The sequence below is a fragment of the Choloepus didactylus genome, chromosome 3 (genome assembly GCF_015220235.1).
Source record: "Choloepus didactylus isolate mChoDid1 chromosome 3, mChoDid1.pri, whole genome shotgun sequence".
NCBI lineage: Eukaryota > Metazoa > Chordata > Mammalia > Pilosa > Megalonychidae > Choloepus > Choloepus didactylus.
In genome coordinates this window covers 183659578-183687452 of record NC_051309.1, presented here as the reverse complement: position 1 = coordinate 183687452, position 27875 = coordinate 183659578, and the positions used below count along the sequence as shown (strand labels likewise).

At 39.8% G+C, this 27875-nt stretch overlaps 1 protein-coding gene across 4 annotated transcripts in view; it reads left to right on the top strand.

The window, feature by feature from the left end:
* SH3RF1 (SH3 domain containing ring finger 1) overlaps positions 1 to 21603 on the top strand; it is a 184431-nt gene extending 162828 nt beyond the window's left edge. For 2 of the 4 annotated variants that reach the window (XM_037830983.1, XM_037830984.1), the window contains exons 9-12: positions 1315 to 1577; positions 2414 to 2754; positions 10753 to 11099; positions 19209 to 21603. In XM_037830983.1, the coding sequence (XP_037686911.1) occupies positions 1315 to 1577; positions 2414 to 2754; positions 10753 to 11099; positions 19209 to 19377 (1120 nt within the window). In that variant the 3' untranslated portion in view covers positions 19378 to 21603. The remainder of the gene's footprint in view (positions 1 to 1314; positions 1578 to 2413; positions 2755 to 10752; positions 11100 to 19208) is intronic. The other 2 variants (XR_005215993.1, XM_037830985.1) reach the window with 2 other exon arrangements.
* Positions 21604 to 27875: the final 6272 nt, after the last annotated feature.

Below are 27875 nucleotides of genomic sequence, written 5' to 3'. Positions count from 1 at the left end.
ATGACTTAATGAATGGACATGTTTGTCAGCTGTTGGCCTTGATTTAATGGCTGGCCAGCAACCTAATCAAATGAAAATCACTTCTGTTGTAGATGGTAACAGAATGTTAGCTTTAATTTGACTTGCAGATTTTTACTCAGTATAAACCTTCTTTGCTGTATGTATCAAGATCTATGTTCAGGAACTAGCCAGTCAAAAAAATTGGCAGATAGACCTTCCCTGGTAGGAAAAAAAAACAAAACAAAAAAACTAGAAGAAATAAAACAAACCAAATATCAAAAAAAATGAAGCTCAGGAAGGAAAATATTTTCATAAAATTCAAAAACAAGTAATTAAAAGTCTTACTGCTTGTTTAACTCTGGATAGATGCTAATTTACCATAAATTCTCTATCATTTACCGTGGTAAAGAATAAGGATGTTCAAACTATAGTACAAACGTATTACACAATACAACAAACCTGATTTAATTAAATTCAATCAGCAATATTTGTTCAGCACTGTCCACACGCCTGTAACCACAAGTATTGGAGGAATGGAAAAGACCATTTTCACACTGGCCTTGCCAAGGAGCTCAGGCTTTTATGGAGTCAGCAGTATGTCATAAGGAATTTAGTATAAAATAAATACATCACATTTTGTAATTAAGAGCCAAAGTATAAACAATATGTGGAGTATGGAATCAGAAAGAAGGAAAAAAATGAACATGAAACAGGGTAGAATCATAAGGTCTTAAGATTGAGCCTGAGACAAGGTTCCTTGAAATGGTGGGATTCATGCTGGGTCTTGAAACATAAAGGAGGTTAAGATAGGTCAAGAGAGTCTGGGAAGGGCATTCCAAGAGGGAGAAAGAGAACGTGTGCGTATGTACATGTATGTGTGCACACAGGCACACATACATGTATGTGTGTTGGGCAACGGACAAATAGGGGGAAGGGCAGAAAACATGAGCAAAGTTACAGAGATGGTGTTATTGTGAGGTAACAAACCTGGTTTCCTTGGTAGGTGAAGCAGGAGAATCCAGGTTCTGGAAAGTCGGTAAAGATGTTTGGCCTTGATAGGGCAAGCTGAATTCAGTGACTGTATACTTTTAGTATGACACATGCATTTTGGTGACTCAGAATGCATTTCAAGACTTTTCTATGCCTCAGGGCCATCGTTGCCTTGAATTTGCTATTCTTAAACCTAGCACAAATAATTCCATTCATTTTTAAAATGTTCCCTCTTTAAAGCTCTGAGTCATTTTTCTTGCATTTCATTGTTCTGTCTCCCATTTTGCTGATGGACTGGGCCTTCTGTTTGTATTTCTGTCTCAGCAGGGCGGTGACAAATGCTTCCCAAGCTAAAGTTCCTGTATCCACAGCCAGCCAGACAAGTCGGGGGGTGACGATGGTCAGTCCTACCACTGCAGCAGGGCCTGCCCAGAAGCTCCAGGGAAATGGCGTGGCCGGGAGTCCTGGTGTCGTCCCCACAGCCGTGGTGTCGGCAGCTCACATCCAAACGAGTCCGCAGGCCAAGGTCCTGCTGCACATGACTGGGCAGATGACAGTCAACCAGGCCCGCAATGCTGTGAGGACAGGTATGGAGGGACCACCTGGAACATGTCCAGAAAAGTGCTTGCCTGCCTCATATCAGATCTTGTATGACAGATGTGTAGAAAATCAGTTGGAACATGAAAGTAATGAATAATTAGGAAATAGCAGACATGGTCATTGGCCCCCTACATATGTTCCACTGAACTAAGCCCACCCTGCAGTTAATTAAGCCTGGTCCACAGATCTAAGGCCTGGAAGGTTAGATGAATCCTAAGAATGTCAATAGTACTTGAAGGTATGACCTCTGGAATTGAGAGCATATGTTCTCAAATCTCACTGCTTTTCATTGCATGACCACTGTATGATGCTGTGCTAACTGGTATTCTGATTATTTTTGATGAACTTAAGTAACGAGGCTATTTTAGACCCAATAGGATCTTAAATGACTTTCTTATATCTGCAGCATATAAAACCAACCAAAGTGAGGTAGAGTGAAGGCTTGTGGATTTTAGGAAAAAAAAGGAATAGAAAAGGGAGAATAATTTTAAAAAAGAACTGGAGGCTTATCTGGTTTGACACTGTAGGGTACCAACAGAAACTGGTTCTGTGTCCCTAGTGCCATGGAAAGGCTTTCTCCCTACCCAAAACAGGCCTTGGGCTTACAGTTGAGCTTTCCAGACACTCAAGAGGCTCAAAGTCTCATCTGGAAGGAATGTGCCCAGCTGAGATTAGGTGCTTCTAGAATACATCTATTCTTTATTGTAATAAGTGCAATAGCAACCTTTTATTATGATCCAATGCAGTGAAATGACTCATGTTTTGATGTGTAGTATTTATTGGAAAATCAGAGTTTGCTTTATTTCCCTCCTACCTCTACTAGTTGCAGCACACAACCAGGAGCGCCCCACGGCAGCAGTGATGCCCATCCAGGTGCAGAATGCTTGCCCTGGCCCCGTGTCTGTGGGCCTCCCCCATCTCTCCTTGGCCTCCCAACAACCTCCGCCTGCTCATGCTGCTGCCATTGGTGTCAGTCGAGCCAATCCTCCCCTAGCCTGTGCTGCAGCTGCCTCACTGTCCTCCCCGAGCATCACTGCTGCCTCTCTGGAGACTGAACCCGGTGGCAGGTCAGTGACCATTCTCCCTGGACTTCCCACATCTCCTGACAGTGCTTCATCGGCTTGTGGGAACAGTTCAGCAAGCAAACCAGATAAGGAGAGTAAGGTAAGACCAACTTCCTGCTTTTGTCCTGTGTGTATTGCATAATTCTTAGCTAATCAGTGACAGTCCTTCCAGGGTCTACCCTGTGCGAGTCACTGTGCCAGGTGCTAGGAACACGGTGGGAAGTAGATACCACCATAGTGACCAAGGCCTCCTGCTGGATCTTAGGGAAATAGTCACTTCCCCTCTTGCAACTTAGAATCTCGTGGAGGAATTTCCTTTCCTGCTTAGTTATTCATTCTTTCATCATTTTGCTGTCCTTAATTCTTCCTGCTCAGTTCATTTTGGTTCTTGGTAAGCAATTCCATTAAGAAAATAAAATTAATATATGAGGGGATTAAAACTGTTGAACGGAAGTGTATTTGTGGATTTATTTTATCTTCAGTATATTTGACCATAATCAGCATGGATTCTTGAGTGATAGTTACTTTCTTGACTTGTTAATATAGGAAAACTTATTTTCCAAATCCAGAGATTTTTTTCTTAATCTCTAAATTCAAAGAAAATATAACTGGAAAGCTAGATTTGAAAGACTAACCATGGTTGGGTTTGGGAGCAGGTGGTGGGAGGCAAAGGAAATTGATAATAGTTAAATGTGAACAGGAAGGGAAGACAGGATAACAAGGTCTGGCTAATTGTATTATAATCATGACTTTTTACTCAGTATTTCAAGCATTTCTCCGAAAGCTATAGCCTAGTTCTGGAAAGTCCACAGTAACATAAACTCTCAGCCACCTGGTTCAGTGGTAATGTACTGGATCAATTTTAAATGGTTAGGTAAGCTTCTAAACAGGAGTTTATGAGGAAATAAACTTTATGGCCTAGTAAAAAGTTAATATTTAATTGCCGAGCTTGCATGAGAGTTTTTGAAAAAGATTGGTATCTGTTTAATGTTTATAATTAACTAAATTAAGCTTGTACCCAAGCTGACATTTCCAACTTTGTTGATTTTTTGAAAGAATTATTTTGATGGTTTGTAATTTAAGGCTTGGGATGTCTTGGGGACCTTGTTACTGATGAGGCCAAGGCTCTTCAGCCTCTGCCTTCCCAGGGCAGACTTCATTGAGTTGCTGAGGTTCGAGAGGGACCTATGGTAGACAGAGTCATGCCATCCCCACTCCCCCTCCAGAGATATCCACGTCCTAATCCCTGGAACTTGTGAATATGTTTCCTTACACAGCAAAAGGAACGTAACAGATGAGATTAAGTTAAAGATTTTGAGACATGGAGATTATTTTGGGTTATACAGGTTGGGCCCAATATAATCACAGGGGTCCTCATAAGAGGAAGGTGGGAGGGTAAGAATCAGAGAAGGAGAAGTGATGTCAGAAGCAGAGGTCTGAGTGATGAGAGGAAGGGGCCATGAAACAAGGGATGCAGGCAGCCTCTGGAATCTGGAAAAGGCAAGGAAACATTCTTCCTAGAGCCTCCAGAAGGAATGCAGCCCTGCCAGCACCTCGAGGTTAGGACTTGATGTTTGAGGTCATTTGTTATAGCAGCAGTAGGAAACTAATACAGGACCTTCAGGGTCATCCCGTGTACCCCTCCAACTCCTGGCCTCTGCTTGGACTCAGTGCCATCACTCCCGAGCATCCTGTGCCATCTTCAGACAGCTCTGAGCAATATCTGTCTCTCTGTACCTTCCTTCTTCCTTATTTTGGGGGACCACATAGAAAATGTACATCCAATGTGATGCTTCTTGAGGTGTTTGCAGGGTTGTCCCCTTGTGTCATCTTTATTCATGACTATACACTTGAAGTTTTTTTCACCTACTCCACTGCATAGCACAGGTTTTAAATCTTCCCTTCCTAAATCTGCTCCCTCGTTTAATGTTCCAGGTCCATTAAAGACACAATCTTTTTGATGGAAATTCAGTAATTCCGTGATTATCATCACTTACACAATCACAAATCCTCATGGAGTTTTATTTACCCCACATTTCTCACATCCACAAGGATGCTATGGGAGAACTTAATGCCATGTTGAAATCTAAGTGCCTTCTACGTTCTCGCATCCAAACAGCTCCCCCATTTTGGCTGTTATTTATTCTTCAGAAAATTCTCATGAAGGAGCTCCTCCCTCAGTCTCATTTCCTTTCCTGGGTGCTCATAAACCTTTCATTAACTACTCTGTTCTCATATTTCCCAGACTGTCAGCAAAGTGCATTGTGGTCTTCTTTTTTGAAAACTGGGACTACACGTGCCCTGCTTTGACCTGTTGAGTTGACATTGATCCCAGATTCACCAGGATCTCTCAAAGATTATTGGTTGCATTTCAGCTGTTCATTCTCTTTGTACCTGGGAAGCATTCAGCCTGTCAAGGGTAGTCATTTGATCTCCAAATCCATATCTCTTCAGCCATTTCCCTCTTACCAAGTTTTTTCTAACGATTGGGTCTGAAGGTGATTCTTCTTTTTCTCTTGCCATTTGTGAGCCATGATCTATCCCAAACAGCAGCTCTATGTCTTTCTTGTTCTTCTGGATCAACCATAACTTTAAAACAGCCCTTTTTGTCTTTAGCATTTTTGCACGTTTTAGCTCATTCTGATCTTTAGCCTTCTTGAATTGATATGGGCCATGTTATGCTCTCTGTTATGGGCGCTTCTCTTGATCTTTTAATGCATGTTCTTTAGACGTGTGAGCCCATCAGACTGCTCCCTGGGATCACATCAGGGCCTTTCGATATGCCACATTTTCATTTGCTGGGATAATTTGCAATTGTATGTTTAGAATTTCATTTTTAGAGCCCTTCTATTCTTCTTGAAGCATCTTCCCTTTTGAATTTCAGGTCGTGCATATATTTTCTTTGAACTTTTAAAATCAGTTCTTTTAAACTTGAGAGTTCAAATCGGACTATAGCCGGCTTCTCTTCAGGTGCTTTCCTCCAAATTCTCCACACCCTACTTTGTCATTTCCTTCCCCCTAGTTGATAAGAATTAGCTCCAAAGTAGCAGTTTGCTTAACTTGCTGTGGATTAAATTGTTATGGTTTTAGCTGAGACTTCCAGCAAATCTCTAGGTAGTTGCCAATGTCCTGATTGTTTCTGTCTTCCTTCCCATTTTGAGATCTACATCATCCATTCACTTTAACTAGCCAAGCAGTGCGTGGTATACGTCCCAAATGATGGCATGTCTATTCCCCTCTCCTCTCTCTACCCACGTGCTCTCCCACTGGTGTTACACAGAGGTGGGTGCCTTCTCATAGTGCACCCAGTACTGCTGCAGTTCCTCTCCTAATTGGGCTCTTCCTTTTGAACGGTATTTTAGTTGAAAGACCTCTCTCACAAAGTCTCAGGGATATGTGGAGGCTGTGTTTGTGCCTTTAGGTTAAAAATCTGTAGATAACTTTGCTGGTATCTGCACTCTGTGCTTTGGTAAATAGACATCTGAGACTCTTTGTTGTATGTTTGCAAGAATCATCTCAGTTGTTTCTCATTTACGATCTTGGGCCTTTTCTGCCATTGTTATTCTTCTTTCTATAATCTCCCCTGTGTCTTCCACAGCTATCTGTTTAACAATTTTGTCTGGGCATTTTTCTGACTTCATACTCAGTTGAAAGCCTTCATTATTTTATCAGCTAGTCTCCAGGAAACATGAAATCCGTATGTTCATGAATAACATGACATTCATATATGTGTATATATTTTTATTGTATTTTTCTTATTACAAAATTTTTTATTTACATCTGTTTATTTAGAAATTATAAAAAATCCAGATATCCAAACAGAAAACATAAACATGACAAAAGATTTCAAAGAAAACCTCTTTTAATGTTATGTTTATATATATCATTTTTCCCCTGTATACCAGAATGTTATTTTAGGATATTAAGCTGTCATCCAGAAAGCCACATCTTTTTAATTGGCGCAATTATGTAATTGGGTGTACTTATATTATCTGAGTTCTAACTCTCACTTCCGAAATAGAGAACAAATCACCCCTTGTGGCCCTTTCTACACTAAGCACTTCTGTTTCTTACCTCTACCTTCTCAGTCTCTAGAGGTGCTTTTTACTTCTCTGGCATTGTCATTTATTCCTGTATGTACTGGGAGTGGGTATTGGTTGGCCTGCTCTCTGCCATATCCTAGATATGTTCCTGAGGATGGCATTCCTAAAAGTGGGCCACAAAACGTCAGCATCAAGTGCCTCAAACCCCTGATGACTCTCTCCCTGGAGGAACCAACCACAGGTTTTCTTTAGTAAGCTAATATTTGGGGCCTTTTGTTATTATTTTTTTTTTTTTTTTTTTTTGGTGTTCTTAAGCAGATGGTCCCATCCATTTTTTGAACTTCCGTTTTCTTCTGTTCTAAACAGTTGTCCAGATCAGTCCCAACTGATCAACTTCTTTGCCCACCTGATTTTACTGACTTCCCAGTTCCTACTTTGCTCTCAGACACAAGTAGTGTGTGTGCTTCACCATTTAATTTTCTTAAGGAAAATCCACTGTCACAGTCTTTGTTCCCACCCCTGCCAGCAGCCGGGATCTAGACCAGGTCTTAATGGTACAGGTGTGGCACACGGAGTTCAGCCATGAGCGGCCTTTGTGATCTGCAGGCCTTAGGTAAAAGTGTCAGCTCTTATTATTCCACAGAGTAGATGTGCTCCTAGAGAAGCTGACGTGCTGACATATGGAAGAGAAGAGCATGGCCTTGGTTCAAATCACACTTCCACCCCTTACTTAGCTATGTGATCTCAAGCAAGATTAGAGAGGTTTTGATAATGACAATAAGGTTGATTCTTATCAGTTCAGTGTGAGGAATAAATATGGAAATCTTTGTAAAAGCATCTTACAGGGTTCTCAAGCCTGGTGGTGTTTAACCCTCTCCCTGGAACACTCTTCCTCCAGATTTTCACGTGGCCCTTCCCTCCCTTCATGCACCTCCTTAAGCCTTTCCAGAGCTCCCTATATAGACAGCGCCCCTGCTCGTTCTCTTCCCTTATTCTACTTTCCTGCAGAGCCCATACTTTATAGCCATGTTTATGTCTCTGCCACAGAATGTGCACTTCTTGTTGTCTTGTCATTGCTGTGTTCCCAGAGCTTAGAGTGTTGCCTGACTCATATCAGACACTCAATAAATATTTGTTGAAGGAATGATTATTATTAGACAATCATGAATTAAGTTTCTGAGATTCCTTAACTAAGAACAAGGACTCTGATTACTGGGAGCCTTATGTATATTATTGAGTACCTATGATCCAAGAATCCTATTCATCTTTTGCCAGTTTCTCTATACATCTGAGGTCAAAGAGAGGAATAAAAAGAAGACTGAATGGGTAGAATGTTGTTAATTGTGAGATGCTGAAATAAAATATGTTTTTCCTTGGGAAGGAGCTCTGATTTGTTGTTTCCTGTATTATACCTGCCCTCTGTTATATTTTATACATAAAAATTGTTCACTGGTTACCATTTCTGACTCAAATAGTTCTTTTTCTTATATGAGATACTTTAAATCATTAAGTCTTATGAAGAAAATTTATGTCTGTAAAAGCATGATTTCATCTAGGAGTAATTTCTTAGAAAACACTCAGGAGAATAGTCAAGGTTTATGTTAAAAGATATGCCCTTTTTTCTTGCACGTTAGCATTACATTTTAAAAATTACTTTTCTGAAGAGTAGTCTTTGTTAATTCCTCTGTAGTTTCCATCTCCACGGTTGGGTTTCAAAAAAAAAGAAAAAAGGTGCCCTTAGATGATAAGTGTCTGAGTTTGCAAAATTACCTCTCTCAAGTGGCACATTGTTCTGATAATGTTGAAAATATCAGAAGATTATATTAAAAGTATAGCTCCTTGGAACAAGGGTGGCATTTCTTCTGGGTTAACATCCCCACCTTCACCTCCCCACACCCGGCCACAGCACCCATGAGGTCTCTGCCTCCTGCTCCATGGGTAGTCAGCATAGGTTGATGATAATAACATATCCCTTAGAAGTCATTAAAACAAGCTGGACTTAATATGTTTAATCATTTTAGATGAACTAAACTCATTTTTCTTCTTAATCACCTTAGAGGCTGTTGCCTGAGAGCCACTGATATTTTTCTGATGGCCAGAACTGAGCATTAAAGAAACATATTTAGCTGAGGCTTGCTGAGAGTTTAATTTATCAATGGACTTGATATTCTTAGTGGATCTGTGGGGGTCCAGGGATTAGAGTGTGCTTTCCTGAGTCATGGAAGGAATAGCTGGATGTTATGGCTGACTGCTACCTTAGAAGTGTAAGCTGTTGGACATTATTCTTTCTCAGCTCATTTTTGGCCCTCCAAGTCTCAGGCATCCTAAAAGAAGGGTGACAGCCACTTTAGCAGGTGTTTTGTCAGGTTGCTTCATTGGCCGTTGTGTAGAGAGGAAAGGCTTTCTCCCCACTGGCTTGGGAAATCCAAAATATCCTCTTTTATTCCCTTACTCCTGGGACCAGCTAAACATTTTCCCTTCCTCCCAGTCTTTTCTTGGCCACTCAGCTTTGGTGGATGCAGGGCTCTGGGCTGGGAGCTGGATGAGATATAGATGTGTGTGAGGTATAGTCAATACACTCAAGCAGATAGGCCAAGAGTTTGTGGTCATTTATTGGGATATACATAGAAGCCCCTCATAAAATGAGAAGTTGAACGAGTGGAACACGTCAGATGAGTTGAGACCAGGCCTTGAAAAGAGATGTAAAGGGATCTTCCTCAGCGGAGTGTGCTGGGGATCGCTTGGCTCTGCTCATCTGCATCCCTGGCTGAGCATGCACCGAGGTGACTTTAGCACCCCCATTATTCCCCCCACCCCAGTTTCTGGCCCTTGGGGTAACTGGAACCATGAACAGCGTCAGGTAAGAGGGGCCTATGATGTAATTTTCCTGGCATGGTTTTCATCATCCGATACATGATACCTTTTTTCTCCTTTTTCTGCCATTCTTTTTCTAATGGAACTGTGTTATTAGGGATTCAGATTATTTTCATCAGGGGACTTTTTCTGAGTCTGAACTAACTTGTATTTCCTAGAAAGTTCCTCAGTGTTATGTCTCCTTGTAGGCCCCTCACCATTCCACTTCCCTATGAGTGGGCATTAATAATTCCAATTTGCCTGTAGAGTTTTCTAAAGAATTATTTCTTTATTCAACATTTTATTTTCAAACAGTGTTTCTGTTTGCCCAGAGGACTTCATGAGGTAGTTGACATTTAAGTAAAACAACTTAAAATGGTGATTGTTGTCTGTGTTTTATCAGAAAGAACATCAAAGCTTAGAGTTTGGGAGTGAAGGAGAGCTAGCTGTAGATCTGGTTTCCCTAGCAGAGCAAAAAGAGAAAATGTCAAAAGATTCAAGAGATGGCCCCTGTGGAATGAGATTGCTGGGAAAAAAACTCATCTTTAGACATTTGCTTGCAAAAAGAGATGTTAAAATTTAATGGATAGGCTGAAGCTTTCCTTAAAATTTTGTGGAGTTGTTTTTAGTTCTCCAATCAAGGGGGTACTTGCACAATAGAAATGGTTTGACTTCTGTTATTATCAGCTTGTTAAATTTAATCAGGGTGATGACACATGAGAAGTGGTTTAGCCCTTGACCCTGATCAAGGCATCATATCTGTAAATGATAAGGCTCAAGTAGGTGGGTGTAAAGTGCTATTAGTTTTAGGTTTAATTCAGCATGTAGTCAGCTCTCTTACAATATTTAGAACTGGGGTAGACAGATTCAGGAAATAAAATTCATAATCTGAAATTTTCACTTTACTCTAAAATGTCTACCTCTGATTTCACCAAACCTGAAACGTGAACTGGTGAATTTATGAGTTTTTCCTTTTGCATCTTTTTTTTAAAAATCTCATTTACCCCAGTAGAACAACAGAATGTCCAAAACAAAGATATGCAACCAGAAAGGGAGAAGGAAGAGAAGGAAAATTGGCCAACACCACAGAAAATATATCAAGAGAAATAATTTTAAAAGATCAAAAATGATTGAGATTGTAGAACCTTGTAGATTACAACAACGACAGTAGCATCCGTCTCCGATTAATTTTTTTTTTCTAGAAAGAAAAAAAGGGCTTGTTGAAGTTGCTTTCTGGAGCCTCCACCAAACGTAAGCCCCGAGGATCTCCTCCAGCGTCCCCCACCCTGGAAGTGGAGCTGGGTGCTGGCGAGTTGCCTCTGCAGGGAGCCGTGGGTCCTGAGCTGCCGCTAGGGGGCAGCCACAGCAGAACCGGCTCCTGCGCGCTGGACGGGGATGGCCCAGTGGCGGCGGCTGCGCTGGCCCAGGATGCCCTTCACCGGAAGGCGAACCCCCTGGACCCCGCTGCCCCCATCGCGCCACCTCCGCGTCAGGCGTGCTCCTCCCTGGGACCTGTCCTGAGTGAGTCCAGGCCCGTAGTGTGCGAAAGGTGAGTTCCGTGGTGTTCCAGGAGAAAACTAAGAAATGAGTAGCTAGCTTTATGCTGGAATATTACTCCAGTGTCTCCAGATATTTTTCCACACCCTTCTAAAAAAAATTTTTAACTGATTTAGTAATAGCAGTTTCGCAATGGCTTTTTTTTTTTTTACCACTTGCTGCCACACACTTCATTCATTTCCCTTCTTCATTCTCACATGCTCCTTGCACGGGTTGGGCCCTTGCTTTCCTTTTCCTTTATTTTCTTCAGAGAAGGGCTCCAGAATTGTATCCAGGTAAAACTAATCAGTCACTGGAAACTTGTTCACATCCACTTTATTTTCTTCTTGCTTCTGTTCCATCACCGATTTTTATCCTTTGCCTTTTTAATTAAAGGTTCACATCAATACCGGCTAGTTGTGAAGCACCTGGAGTATGTTGTCAACTAAAAGAAGTAATTCTCTTTTTAGTCTTCCCCCGAGCCAGAAGAGTGTGGCTAAGTTCTCAGATCTCGGACTCTGCCCCCCTGACCCAGGGACTTGGTTTGGTTACACTCCTGACAATGAGCCCTGTTTTAGTGGTTCTGACCTTGAATAATGATTACAGATAGCAGCAGTTCTTTTTGATACAGCCGCTGGTGGTCTAGAAGGGTGTAAGGAAAGAAAATACATTTAATAAGACAAATATCTACAGGGATTATATAAACTAAAAATGAAATACTGTTTGTTGCCTAAAATAAATCATGGAGTACACTAAAAATAGTGGACTATTTTTAAATGCATAAATTTATAAACGTGTTTTAAGTGTCATCTGTTTTATTTTTCCTGTGAGCTTCCTTCCCTTTTTACCTATAGTTCATAAATAAAGCAGTTTCCAAATTTGGGAGGGTGTCACGTTTTGGTGGCATTTCCTGTATTGCTGATTTGAAATCTTATCTGTTGTGCTCTTAGTAACGTTTTGAAATTTTGTCCTAAATCCACTTAATCTTTTATTCTGAGATTCATCCATTTTCCTGCATTATTACTCTGCTTTCCAGAGAGAGCGCCTTCTGTCCCTGGAGTTAGCCCAGTTACTTTTTTACTTTCTTTGGCTCAAACAGGCTTTCTCTGTCCCTCACCCCATCCCTAGCCCCCTCAGGCATTGATCCCCCGGTTCCCCTTCATGCCCTCAGGCATGCTCTCCTCTTTTTTCTGTCATTTGTGGTATTTGTGTGACTCCTTTGAGTAGTGTTTCACTTTGCCCAGACTCCCCCTAGGCACTGCTGGGGCACAGTGGCCTCCCCCATTATGCATTCCTTTTCAGTTGCCAGATGTCCGCAATCTCTGTGGCTTCTGCATTCCAGCCCCTTCCTTTTAGAGGAGCTCATTTCTAGCAGCAGGCTCCTGCTGTTCAGTGCATCTGAAAAGGAGAATTCTCTAACACAGACAGGTGCTGGCTTTTCAGGGAGTGAGGGATGCACATCAGATGGGGAACACGGAGAATTTAATGATGGGACAGATGGGCGCAGGCACTCTGGAATTCTCTGGCAGGTTTTTTATATAACCACTTCAGTTTTTATAAGTGGGGAAGGGGTCTTTGGAGAAAATTTTGGCCCGAGTTCGTATTTTTACAATCTGTATGTTCAATGGAATATTAAATAGAATAGCCAGCCTGACCAACTTTTCATAAGCCCTCTTGCTTTCATACAGTAATGGTAATAATATTTATTTAACTTGGATTCTTAGTTCCGCCTGACTATAAAAACAACAGGGAAAATGAGTAGAAACAAGTAGTATAAGAAAACTTTCTATTATCCACTAGGAAATGAAATTTTTTGGTTAGTAGAAAACTACTAGCTTTATCATTTGGGGTACCTGTGTGAATAATTCAAAAATGCAGCACAGTAATAAAGTATTTACTTAATACTAAATAGTAAAATATTTACTTAATTCTAAAAAGGAAAAATTAACTTATTTTATGATCCCTTGATTCACAATATAAACAGTAACAGCTCTTGCTCTGGCAACTTGCAGAAGCCTGGGATTCTTTTCATTGAACTTTTACTGGTAGACTTCCATAGAAATATACTTTCCGTGTGTATTATTGGGAATATGGGGATGGGATTCAGCTACAGACTATAATGAGAACAAGCATAAAATTTCCTCTCAAACCATGACTGTGTCCCATAAATCTGAAGAAAAGAATGTGACCAGAGCAGTCAGTGCTGTCATTGGAAGGAGGCATTCACGGGAAATAAAGACTTAAGCAATCTCATAATAAGGAAGGATGAACCTCCAAGTGTGTTGACAGGTCTTGGTGTCAGCTGAGAGAATTCTCTGAGGAACAAAAGGATTCTTTTGTGTTTGCTAGAAGGACTCAAAAAAACAAGCAAGAAACAGCGCTATATCCCAGAGGCAGAAAATGTATAATTGATGACAGCAGAAATAATAGAACAAATATTTTATGCTCTGTTTTAGAGGGCTTGAAAACAAGTAATTTGGAAATTGCTAAGAGAAAAGGGAAATAAAATATTTCATAAGGGATGACAAATAAAGCATGTAACAGGCTTATTTTTTTTTCTTCTCTTAAAAAAAGCATACAAATATAAGGGCTTAGGGCAACGCAGCAAGTCATCTCTCTCTCTGTATGTATTTTTTAATTTAGGAATTAAACTGATAACCACATACCTATAAGCCCATCTCCTAAATTGGAAGAGAAAGTATGATCTTTGATCAGGGATTAAGTTAGAACAGTTAGAAACAGACAAATTGGATAGAGACAGATTTACAGAAAGGCAGTCGGGCTTAACCAGCATGATTAATTTCTTTGAGTCAGTGACAATGAACCCACTGGGTAAAGCAATGGACATAATTTACTTGGACTTGAAGCAAGCTACAAAGCAAGCTAGTATGGTTTTGCCAGTAAAATATTTAATTGGATATTAGATTGCTGTAGCAACTGGCAGAAAGCAGTAAATGGTTACCCATCCAGACCTGGATGATGGGCAAACCGCCTCCCAAAGCCACAGGGGGTCCATTTTGGGCTATAGTAGGGGAGATTAGAACTGAAAATGTATGAATTACAGAGAACGCCAGGCCTGAAAAATGAAAAAAAAAAAAAAAAAAAAAAAAATTTATAGTAAGAAAAGATTGCAGCTGTCTGTTTAGATGGAAGCCAGAAAAAAAAACAGTCCAACCCGGAAAGGTTGACTGTGGCTGTCAGTAGAGCTTCTTTGTGTAGGCAGACTCTTTGTTTCTCAAATTCCACCCTGGTGACTGTCACCAAAAACTGAGTTAAAGTCACACAGCCACAAAGAGGCAGAGGCCATTTAGGGCTAGGTCTGTAAAATAGCCACAACACCTCCAAGGTACGTTTTTTCAAAGGGATGAGGAGGTGCTTTCCAACAACCAAGTTACCCATCAGATTTGTATGTTTTAAAAATTAGTGTCACTGTACAATTGGGCCATTTCTTTTCATCATTTGAGATATTTGTTAAGCATTATCATTTGTACTGTGCTAAGTATTGTAAGTCAAATAAAGTGAATGTGCCATCACTGCACTGCTCAAGCAGCTTGTGGGCTGGTAGAATGAATGAGACAGGGACACAGATGTAATCATACAGGGTAGTCTGTGTTAACTGCCATAAGAAATATGTATGGAGGCCTCTGGGATTTAGTCCAGCATGAAATTACTTCCAGCCGTGGAACTAGAGGAAGATTTCACAGGAGACCATTGGCGACAAGATCTAAGAGATTGATAGAGTGTGGATGGGTAGAGATGTCATGCAGGGAATTCCAAGTGAAAGGAACTGCATGAGGCATAGCTGTGGAGTGGAGGAAGTAAAGGCCATGTTTGGGGGACATTTTCAGGTTTAGGAAATATTCGGTACATTTCACTGAGCTAATGGAATTTATAGCTGTAAAGAGAGATTAAGTCCAGATCATCGAGGGCTTTGTGTACCAGGCTGAGGATTAATTTTACTCACAGACATTGAGAAGCCATTAATGATTTTTGAGCTATAGATGGTAGAATTAGGGTTGCCACTTAAGAATACTAATATGTCAGCCCAGGGCAGAATGAATTAAGGACAGAAAGCAATTTGAGGCAGGAAGGACAGGTAGTTTATTTGACTAGGTGGCAATGATAATGAAGAGAAGTGGTTGGGTTACAGATTTTGAAAGTAGAAAGGTCAGGTCCCATGGAAGACATGGAAGAGTTATCTTTGATTTCTGTGGTTCAGAACTTCCAAATAGCCATATTCTTATAAAGACGAGCATAATTGGAGCAAGGCAGAGGACAGAGAAGCAGATGTTAAGGGCCTCTGCATTGTGCCTTATATTTATATGTTGGTCTGGAAACATTTACTTGGCAAAGTCTTTCAGTACCTGAGATGGTGAGCAGTTGTGCCCGATATGTGGTATTAGGAGTCTGCACTGGAAATCTGTGTGTAAACCACCTCACAAGGCTTGAGGCCAGGATCTGAGCTGGAAGATTTCTAAGTAGTCTGAGACTGCTGCACCTGGTGGTCTTCATACAAGCAGGACTGTGTCACAGTTTCCACTATGCATGTGGTTTTTCATTCCACCCCCTACAGGACTTGGCAGGAAGATTATGTTCTCAGCCCAGCAGCAGTTCTAGTTCAAAAAAAAATTAACAAAATTGGTTTAGTACATTTTACAGAATGCAAATATTAATCTAATTCACTTCAAGGTTTTCAGGAACTATTTGTGTTTTGTTTCACCTTTAAGACAGCTCACAGAGAGCCAGTGGGGAATATATTTCATGAGATCTACACTGAATATAGTTTAAGTCACTAGTACACTTTTTCTCAGAAATATTAACCTTTGCTCAAATTTTAACTTGCCCCAAAAGGCAACCACATCCTTGCTTTTTACACGGATTTTTAGCACATTGGCATCAGACTAGAATGCACCTCGAGAAATCTTCCTTGAGATACGTCTATGATGAAATTATTTGTTCTGCTTTTAAAGATACCTAGTGAAGGAATTCTAAACCCCTATCTGTCTCATTTTAAAGTTTGCCAAGTCTCATTATCAGGAAATTCTTCAGGTTCTAGCTTGAATCCGGGTCATGGGCAGAAGTGGCCAGCCCCTGCCTAGCCCCATCCTTCACCACCTTGAAGCACCAAGTCTCCGCCTGCTCTTGCCTCTGCAGTCTGATCATAATGGGGCTGACATTTTGGGGTGTGAACCATGTGTCAGACACCATACTAAGAGCATCACACTTACAACCTCAGCCAGGGCTCACCACAGCCCTCATTCTACAGAAGAGGAAACTGAGACGAGAGAGCTAAGATAACTGGTCCAAAGTTAGGCTGCAATTTGAATCCTGGTCCTCTTAATCACTATGCTTAACCTTCTCGGCTGATCTGTGATGACTTCCCCAAACCCACTCCAAATTCCTTCCTTCCTCATCAGTGAAGGTGGCATCCTGTGTCTTAAGAGAAATTTTTTTTTGTATGTTTTTTAGAGTGTACTAAGGAAAATTTTTGAGAAAATGGTGGCTTCAGCAAGGGATTTGAATTTTCTTAACATTTAGTGGTTTTATTTTTATATTGTGTAATATCAGTCAAAATTTGGAAAATGTTCACAATGTTTTGCTGTGTTGGGGAAGTATATTATAAAATGATATTTACAATAGGATACCTTGTAACAAGAATGTATCTGCAGAGAAAACAAAATACATAAGTGTTACATACCGAATATTAACAGTGATGAGATTATGGGCTATTTTTCATTTTTCATTGTGCCAGTACCATACAATTTTGATTACTGTAGATTTGTAATTAGTTTTAAAATTGGAATGTGTGAAGAACTTTGTTCTTCTTTCAAGATGGTTTTGTTTTTTGTTTTTGTTTTTGTTTTTTTTGTTTTGGCAATTTGGAGCTCCTTACCTAACTTCCATAGGAATTTGATAATTGACGTCTCCATTTCTGCAAAGAAGGCTGTTGAAAGTTTGTTTGGGATTGCATTGAATCTGTAAATCACCTTGGGTAGGATTGACATCTTAACAAAATGTAGTCTTCCGGTTCATGAACACAAAATGTCCTTCCCTTTATTTATGTCTTCTTTGATTTCTTTCACGAACGTTTTGTAGTTTTCCATGTACAAGTTCTTTACTTCCTTAGTTAAATTTATTCCTAGGCATCTGATACTTTTAGTTGCTTTGCTGCAGGTTTTGGGTAGCATAGATATTACAGAATGTTAGCGCTCTCAATGACCATAAAGGCTGTGTCGATCTCTAGGTCAGGCTTCTCCCACAGTGCCAACACTCTTCCTTCATTCCATGTTTGACTGAACCCCGAGCCTTGGGGTCTGTAAATAGTCATTTGCATTAGCTGAATCTTTCTTGGAAATGACAAACCAGTCTCTCTGCTTGTTTTTGCTTCATATCCTGAAGGGTAATTTGGTCCCCATGCCAAAGAAGTACAAGCATTATTTGGCCAGCCACTTGGCTTTTAATAGAGATGCTTTTTTCACAGAGTCTGAGACTCTTACTATGGTGTTCTTAATGTGAATTGACTCTGGTTTTTATGGAATGGAGATTGGTAAAAGTAGCAATCTTCTGAAAAGATTAGGCTGTAATATGTTACAGAGGTATTGAAACAATTTATAGAATCAGTTGTGTATATCTGTATTCATTAGTTATATATTGCCATGGAACAAATAACCCCCAAAACTTAGTGACTTAAAACAACAATATACTATTATTTTCTCACAGTTTATGTGGGTCAGCAATTTGGGAGTGGCTTATCTGAGTGGTTATGGCTCAAATTATTTTGGACATTGCAGTTAAGATATTGGCCTGAGCTACAGTTACCTGAAAGGCTCAACTGGAGCTGGGGGATCCACTTCCAAGGTATCTCACCCACATCATTGTTGGCAAGATAGTTCTGGCTTTTGGAAAGAGGCCTTAGTTCTTCACCATGTGGTCCTCTCCATAGGATGCTTGAATGTCTCACAGCATGGCAGCTGGTTTCCCCCAGAGAGAGTGATCCAAGAGAAAGTGAAGTAGAAGCCACAAAATCTTTTATGACCTGGCTTCAGAAATGACACATTGTCATTTTTACAATATTTTATTGGTTACACAGGTCATTCCTGTGTATCATGGGAGTGCACTGCACCAGATTGTGAATACTAGGAGACAAGGACTGTTGGGGACCAGCTTGGAATTTGGCTACTATGTACCACCTTTTTTCTCCAACCTTCTGGAAGAGGAAGAGGGGATTAAAGGGGAGTAGTAACACTGGAAAAATAGAGAAGGATAAAAGGATATGGAGTACAAAGCAAATTGGCTGCCTAGGAGTATTGAGGAGCAAGGAGGCAGGGGAATAGATAGTATCAGAACCAACAGGGTTTCTGGGATTTTAATGTGATAATATCTGAGTTGAGAACCAACAGAGAAACAGATGAAGATATCAGAATAATGGATATCAGAAAGTCAGCCTTATTTCTTGTGGCATTTGATTAAATTTGTGGCCACAGTCCTCCCCTCCACTTTCAGTGAATTTGGTGTGTAGGAGAGAAGAACTTGCTCAGAATTGCAGCCTCATCCACCTGAAGCCCGATGTAGGGGACACAGAGAGGCGGGCTTCCACATCCACCTCCAGAAGGCAGACAGGTGGGACCCCTGGCCCTGACCTCTCTGTGTTTACAATGAGGAAGCAGAGGCAGGGCAGAACCCTCTCATCCTACAAGAAGGCAGCTCAGAGAGCTGAACCTACCTGCTCAAACTCATCAATCAAATAAATTTGCTCCTCTCTTCTTGGAGAAGGAAGAAGATATGAAGATGATTCTCCTCCTGAGAAATGAGCACATCTTTCCTTCTGATGGCCAAGGTACAAACACTGGGAGGGGAAAAAGAATGGTTCTTCAAGTAAAGGTCACTCAAACAAACCAGTCTGAATCATCAGTAGTGTATAGAGTGCGTATCTGAACCCTGTCTTTGTCAATACCAAGTCTCTACCAAACTCAGGGTCATTGTATTTTGAGCCGTTTTACAGACATAATAAATTTGTGCTGATTCCTATCCTGTTTATGAATAAGGCTCATGCAGACTAATAATACACTGTTTTTATCACTACTTTGAATAGCCTTTGCTAAAATATTTCTCTCTCTTGCAGGCACAGGGTGGTGGTTTCCTATCCTCCTCAGAGTGAGGCAGAACTTGAACTTAAAGAAGGAGACATTGTGTTCGTTCATAAAAAACGAGAAGATGGCTGGTTCAAAGGCACGTTACAACGTAATGGGAAAACTGGCCTTTTTCCGGGAAGCTTTGTGGAAAATATCTGAGGAGATTAAACACTGAGAAGGCTTAAAATCACATCCACAAGAAAATAGGCTATTCAATTTAGTAGAAAGAGCACATTTGTGGACTTGCAGATGGTCAGGAGATGAGCAAAGGATCGATGTGTGACTCCAGTGCCCCACTGCACAGTTATTCCAGTGAACAGAGTGAAGAAGGTGTGTTTGTGTGGGTTTTATCACTTTGTATTCTGATGTGTAAGGTGTGCCTTGTACTGTCTGATTTACTCTACAGAGAAACCTTTTTTTTAAAAGATATATAACGAAAATGGACAATTGTTTACAAGGCTTAACTAATTTATTTGCTTTTTTAAACTTGAACTTTTCTTGTAACAAATTCTTTGGATTATGATTTTTAAAAATTATTAATTTATGAAATGATAGCTAAGGAGAAGCTGGACTCTTCCTGTCAAAAGCAAGAGATTCTTTCTGAAATGAATGCACCTCCATGCCCCCCCCAGACTTAATTTTGCTTCTTTAAGACAGAAATGCCAGTTCTCTAATTTGATCTTCCTCTCTAAAATAATAAACATACTCTAAGAAATGTAATATTGTTGGGAATCCAAAATATGCAACTGAATCAGCATCAATAAGGGCCTTGGGTAAGGAGACAGAATCTTGAGCGAGGAGAAGTTAGCAATTCCTTGTGTTTCTGATTTGATTAAGAATCATCTTGTATATAAGACCTAGTCCTCAATTTAATTTTGTGCATTTTTAATTTTCATAGAATGGAATCAGTGAAGTGGTAAAGAAGACTAATTGAATCACAACCCTTGGACAAAAATATTCAGAAATATATTTAGTTTTATAACAGAAACAGCTCAGTTCATTGGTTGGAATTACTGTCCATTGGTTGGACAGTACTCACTGTCTGAGAATGCCCGTGAAATGTAATTTCCCATTTTACCCCAAGCAATCTACATGTCCAAGACACAATAAAGCATTTGTGAAATAGTGGTGGTCAATGATGCACTTGTGGTAAAGTCAAAGGCTGTAAGAAACACTGAAAAGTTTACATTCATCCCTTGTGATTCTTTTCCCACCATCTTGCATGTGTTACTGGATTCCGCATGGTTGTGTATATTTCATTGCGATTTCCTGTGGAGGTTAGTTTGCACTCAAGAGTTGACCAGTGCAGGAGGTGTGAAATAAACAGTGCTCTCTCCCGCAAAGCCAGTCCTGACCACGTCTCTGAGTGCACTCACTCCCTCTTTGGCAGGAGGCTTCTGTTAGCCAGTACACAAGTCATTGGTGAAAAGGCTCTTTCATGCCCTCCCAGCTGACAGTTGTAAAAGATGCGTTTATCCAGGAAACAGCTTCTGTGGCTGTTCCATTGCAGCTCTGAGAGTCCTAATGTGAGGGAATGTGCCCACACCTTCCAACTGTGGCAGGATCCAGCCTGTCTTTTTATATCCATTCTTGATGTCATTGGCCTCTTCTGCCGCTTTCATATGGTGCCACACCGTGGGTCTGGGTAGTCGTGAAAACAAAAGGAGGGAACATAGCCTGGTTGTGAATGAGTTCATTGCCAGTTTTCTCATGAAATATACAAACGAATCTTTTCATTTTCTTATTTTTAAGAATTACAACTGGGAAACAGAAATATAAACTGAAAAGTCTTCCTGCTATAGCAAGAGATTTAAAAGATGTATGATGTTGAAAATGAAATCATTCCTAAATTAACTTTTTTTTTCTTACAAAACACTGTACATTATGTTCCTATGTGTTGAATTTTTAAGAAAATACTTTACTTGGATATTCATGTAATATATATAAAGGTTTGGTGAATGAGATTTAGTTAGAAAAAAAGCTGGCATCAGCTTTCATCTGTGTAAGTTGACACTAATGTGTCATAATATTCTTTATTTTGGGAAATTAGTGTATTTTATAAAAATAAAAAAAGTAAAAAGACTACTACAGGTTAAAATAATTTTTTTACCTGTCTTTTCTCCATATTTTAAGCTATGTGATTGAAGTACCTCTGTTAATAGTTTCTTGGTGTAAAGTTGGTTAAAATTTCATCTGTTTATAGATCATTAGGTAATATAATGTATGGGTTGTCTGTTGGTTTGGGGAGACAGTAGATGGAGATTTTGTAACAAGGGCTTGTTACACAGTGATATGGTAATGATAAAACTGCAGTTTATCTTGCCTTTTCATGTTAATTTGAGGACTGGATAAAAAGTTGGAGATTAAAATTTGATGTACGACCTTTATGTGTCTCTTGTGTCAATCCTTAAAATTTTGCCACTTTTTTTTAAACCTGGGACACACGTGACTTAATTCTACTTTGTTATAGCATTCGTTTCTGGAAAGAATTTCTTTGCATATACCTCAAACAGAGGATGTCTAGGATGATCAGGCAGTTAGGATACATTTTACCTCTGTAATGAACAAAGCTTATTTGCCTAGTTCCCAAAGAAGCTTAAAGTTTTCTTAAAAGGGTTTGTGGAGTCTTACAAGTTACTGTATAACAGGTCTGCTCCCCTCTCCCCCTTCAGATAACTAAGGTAGCCTGGTGACTGCAAGAAGTTATATCTCAGCCATAGTGGGGACTGCCAGACCTAGAATGAGCCACAGGATAACTCACAGGTCTCGGCACAGTTCTCAGACACCCTGATTTATAATGCTTCCATGAAATGCCAACAAGTCATATCTTTAAAAAGGACCTTATATGTGATGTAACTTAACTTTTGGCTACTATCAAATTGCTTATGAGAACTAAAAATCAGGGTTTCTAAGCTTTGTCTTAGCTCTGCCAAAAACTGCCTTCTAACCCCCAAGCAAGGCAGTTACTACTTAGTCCCCTAGTTACTGCCCTGCCTACCCCCTGGGTGACTGAAGATGAGGATCAAAGGAGGAATGCCACTGTTTTGAAAAGTGCTGTTTTAGTGTGTGGCATTATTTTCATCTCTGATTTCAAATATTTCATGTCACCCACTTGCAGTATATACATATAAGCCTTCACTGGGTCTAATTGGATTTAGACGGAACAAATCGAAGGTGATGGTTCCAACTGCTATGCACTTAGTTTTCAATCTGTGATAATAGGACAGTGTTTTCGTACCTCCAGAAATTCAAGTGACTCTTTCAATCCAGAAATAGAAATGACATCAAAATTCAGGTTTGGAAAATGCTTTTAATAGATGTTAGACTGAGTTGTACAGCTCATCGTGTGTATCCATGTGAAATTTTATGTGTTTTGAACCATACTATGTCCTTGTCAACATCCTATAGAAATTACTTCTTTCCAAGAAATTTGCCAACCTACTAGAATAAACGAGAATATTTACAAAAGAGATTAGCCAACCACGGGTTTAGCAAGGGCAGTAACCCTTCACTAACAACTCCTGTGTACTCCTGGCTATAATGGGGTGTGCTGGGGGGGCTTAGCTCTTCCCCTGTGAGTAATTACCACCAGAGGCAGGAAGGAGCTATTAAAGTGGTAACTAGCCAGTGTGAATGTTCATTTTAAAGTGCCCTCTCTGGTTTACAAAAGAACACTTCTTTGATTTCTTTTGTTTGTCCTGTTAATGACTTTCTGACTTGGCTATTTAGATTTCCATTTCAAAAACATTCCCTGGATCTCACTTGATGCAAATTCTTATTGTTCTGCAGTGATCCAGACTCAGAGTAACCATGTTGAAGGACCCTTCAATTAGCATTAATCTCTGAGCCTTCATTCAATCCTATTATTACAGGGTCAAACCACTTTAATGGTACAAAGTCCCCAAAGATAATAGAATCATCCTGCTAGTAATCAACGAGCCAGCTGCCACTGCTATTACTTACAACCTAGATAAGAAATTTGATTTCAGGAGGTCTTCGACCTTGGAGCCGAGACTTTCACAAGGTCTGTATCCTTTTAAAAGTACTGGAAGAAATCATGAGAAACCTCAAGATGAGTAGCCCTTCCTAAATATGATGCAAAACCCAGAGCCATAAGAAAAAAAGCACTGACAAATTCAACTACAGAAAAAATATGTACATACACCATAGTTAAAGTCAAAATAAAAAATTATTTGCAGCTCTTGTAACAAAGGGATAATTTCCTTTATATATAAAGAGCTCCTGCAAATCAGTAAGAATAAAAACAAATACCCCAAAGCAAAGATTTGTGGCTGAAACAGCCAGTTGCCTCCCTTATTAGTTGCCTCCTCTTCTCCTTTATTAACTGATTCGAGGCAACGTGCTCAGTTAAAAGGCGACATTTTCCAGTCTCCCTTTTGGTTAGGTACAGCCATGTTACTATGTTCTTGCTGAGATAGAAGCTAAAGTGTCAAAGGGAACTTTGAGAAAGGTTTCTTCAAAGGAAGGAAGCACACACCTTGTGGCCCTTTGGGCTGCAATGTAGACGTGATGTCTGGTACTCCAGCAGCTATCTTGAGCCATAAGATGACCATTTAAGGTGGAAGTCGTGTGTAATATGGTGGAAGAGAAGTAAAGAAGGACCCTGAGAACCTGATTAAAACCTTCATGCCCACCTGAAACAGTCATCTCCAGATAATGATTTGTGTGAGAATAAACCCTTCAAGTTTAAGCCACTGTGGTCTGATCTCTTACCCACAACCCAACTGGCTAATTCCAGTATAAACCAGCAGTTCATCAAAAAGAAATTCAAGCATGTTAAAAGATGTTTCACCTCATTCCTAACATGAGAAACACACGTTAGCAAACACATATTTTTTACCTATAAGATAGGGAAAATTCAAAAAAGTTTGAAATCACTGTATTGTCAAAATGAGTGTCACTTAATATTTTGCTGTTGAAAATGTATTGGTAAAACTTCTAGGGGGAGCCATCTAGAAATAACAAAATTGTCAATTTCCTATTTTATCCTCCACATCTACTTATCATCAAGTGTAAAATGACATAAATAACATTAATTGCACTATTGTTTAAATAGAAAATATTGGAAACAAACTAAATGTCCATCAATAGGGGACTGGTTAAATAAATTATTGTAAATCTATGCAGCATAATACTATGTGGACATAGAAAGAATGGGGAAGCCCTTTATAAATGGATACGGAACCATGTCCGAGATAAATAGTTAAAAGAGATGCCATTTAGTAAAGGAAGGGGAAAGAATCTCTATAATACACCTGTTAGCATGTATATGAATTCAATATCTCTAGAAGTTTATACTGAATATGGGACCTTAAGCTAACTTCCTTGATGGAAGTGGGTCACTCATCAGAAAGAGACATGGTAAATTAAAGTCTGCTGTGGAAGTCATATGTTTCAAAGGGAGGGACTGAGAAAAGGAGGAGACAAACATTTAAAAAATAATTTTTGGAAAGATGAGGTCTTTGAAATTAAATTAGAAAGCAAGAGATACCCACTTTGGTGAAATGATTAATCATTTCCCTACCGAGTTCCAGAGCAGACAGAAGAAAGGCATCATTTAGAAAGATAGTGCCATCTTCCATTTCCACTCCTTTTATGAGTGTGCAGCGCACATTCTCTTTCAGAACCCAGGAGAGCCCTGAGGTTGATTTTCCACAAAAGATTGACTTTTACTCCTCCATCATGACTAAGAAATTGAGAACTGAGTTGTTCTATGACACAATGGATCCCATGAAAAAGACATCTTTCAATATAAATGGCCACGTATGACTAGCTACTACTGTATTAAATAGCACAGTTCTAGAGAATAAAAATCTATTTTTGAATGATCATCTAAAAATGGCAAAAGCAAAAGCTTGATATTGCTACACTGTATTTAGCTTCTCATTTGGGGGTACCAACTTCTAAGGATCACAGTCATTGATTACTGTATTAGAAATTCTCCCAGATATGAAAAAAAAAAAATCTAAACTGAGCAATAGAGATTGTTTCTTTAATTCTGAGTAATTCCCTCCCCCAACCCCCAAAACAGATGAAGTAAGTGATTAGATTGAAGAAAAGAATTGGAGGATTCTACCGTAGTGTTTTTGGTTTGGTTGAGCCTACCGTTGACTTCTATGCAAATAGAGATTCATAATTTCCCCCAAACCTCAGGTCTTGTCTCTTCTATGTACGTCTTGATTTTAACCTTCACTGTGATCTTTAGCACACCAAGGATCACCGGAATGAACACATGATTCCGAAAGCCATTAGTATGATGATCAGATGATTTGCTTACTGTGAACTTACTTACGAACATTTTCTCAGCAGATTGAGGTTTGGGGTTTATAGAGGAAAAAAAAGCACAAGGCTAGCCCTCTAATTAGAACATGAAATGATGCTTTTGCAACAAAAGCCATACTTCTTATTCTCCAACCCCTGGAGCAAGGTCAGTTCAAGCAAAGGCCAGCATCTTATCTTTCCAATCACATCCAGTTCATTTCTTTTGCCAGTGAAAATTGAAAGCTTAATGGAATTACCTTTTCCCTTTTTTTTTTTTTTTAAGCACTCAAGGGTGCTGCAAGATGTAGGAAAAAAACATCCTTTTCAGTAAAACCAATTTCCTTATAAATCATATCACAAAAGCACATTCAGTAAACTCCCTAAAGGCATAGCCAACGTAAAGACTGATGCTTTGCCATCAGCTCACTCTTTAATACAAGCTAATTCAGCCATCGCCTGTGATAGTGATTTGTAACTCCTCTTTCAATTTTCCTTTCTTACCAAGGTTTAGTATGAACTTCTGTTAAGAAGTGATTGTGATTCAGAAACCCAGTTTTCAGGGACATCCTGTGGGTAAAAGTCCTTTTTGTGTTTTAGAAGATACCAGATGACAGCACCGCCAAATCTTGTGGGTCTTTTGTGTGAAACAACTGCTGGCTTCAAACAGCTCCATACCACACGAGACCACCTTGGTTGTCGAAACTGTGTATAGTGAATAATGATGGATGCCAGAGGATACAGAGAGACATAGTGCTTAAAAGGTGGCTCATATATTACGTTGTCTCTATGACGCTGAAGCAACCAGGGCCACACAAAATAAAAGTGTGCAAGGACACGAGTCTCAGGTAAGGAGGGAAAAATCTTTCCTCTGATTCTGCCTGGAAAGGAGAAGAGCTTCCAGGGATACGAGGGGGGTTGACAAGCTGCCTGCTTCCCATTCTTGCTGGGACCACCACAGCAATGGAACAGTCTCCGTATATAGCCAGCTCTGCTTGTTCCACTGGAGTAGCAATTGTGGGATTCCTATGATGTGGTGATGGTTGCAGAAATCAAAGCCCAGCTTGAATTTCTACCCTTTAAGCTGAAATGTTTCTTTCCTATGATTTATTTGCCCACTGAGACAGATGTGTGGGACTGGCATATTATCAGTCAGCCCCTATAATAAAACTGAAGTGAGTGAAGCTTTCAAAGAGAGGGCATCACAAAAGAAATGTTGCACATGAGCAAAGCTGTAATAATCTCCCCCATCATCTAAATTCACCCAGTGGTTTAGGCATGAAGAAAGTAGACTCGGAACTCTTTAAAGCAGAATCTTAGCCTTTGATCCTGAAATATTCCTTATGCCAGAGAATGCATTTTTTCCCTTTCTTCTTAAAAAAAGGTCCTATGTTTTGGATGATTTCTCCCATTTCTCTCATCTCGGTCTCTCTGTCTCTGCCCTACCCTTCCTACACCCTTACCCCATGCACTGTCTTCAGTACAGGTACTAGGTAATGAAGCTTGAAAACTGATGGAATATTCTGTAAACAAGTGCCCTCATCTAGAAATGGTTTGTCCCCAACTGCTCCTCTTACATTCCAAACTGAAAAACCACTGGTGTTTTCTACCTATTCTCATGCTTTAGTTTTAATTGTATCAAGTTACATCAGGATACTGGTATATAATAAGAGACAGCACAGCTGAATCAGAAAGACTGGGGGCAGGGTGAAGACTTAAATGATTCCAATTAGATTCACATTCTTAAGGGGTAAGCTATATTTTTAACTTGCCTGAAATTAATACACACCATTTTTCAAAACCAATTATATATTTATTGACTATAAGAACACATTGTGTGTTTAGCTAACACAATAACAGGTAGTGTGAAAGATACAGAAGAAATACTGTTTTATTCCCCCAAAGCTTGGGGATGGCTTACAAGAACACTTGCAATAAAAATGGGAAAAATAAAATTAGGTAATATGTGGGATCAGGGAAAATGAATAGGATATCAAGAGGAGGAATAATGAGGAAGAAGTAAAAGACATCTCTGCCCACAAGAAGATTATAGTCTGGTTGAGGAGCAAGTACAAACTCAATATGAAAAGAAATACTAACAACAATAGATCATTATAATAACTTCAAGGTAGAGACTACAAATACAACATGAGCTCAGGGGAGAGGGAGGATGAGGAGGGCAAGAATAAACTTGATGAGGTGATGGGATCTGGGCAACGCAGAATGGAGACATTCTGATTAAGTATCAGAGAAAGCACAGGAGAGGCTGGGGAAGGATCACAGCACAACGTCTCGGCAGCAGACATCAGACAGGCACATTTATGGCGAGATAGAAAACCAGCATGACTAATGCAAAACTGTGTATTCTGTAGTTAGCT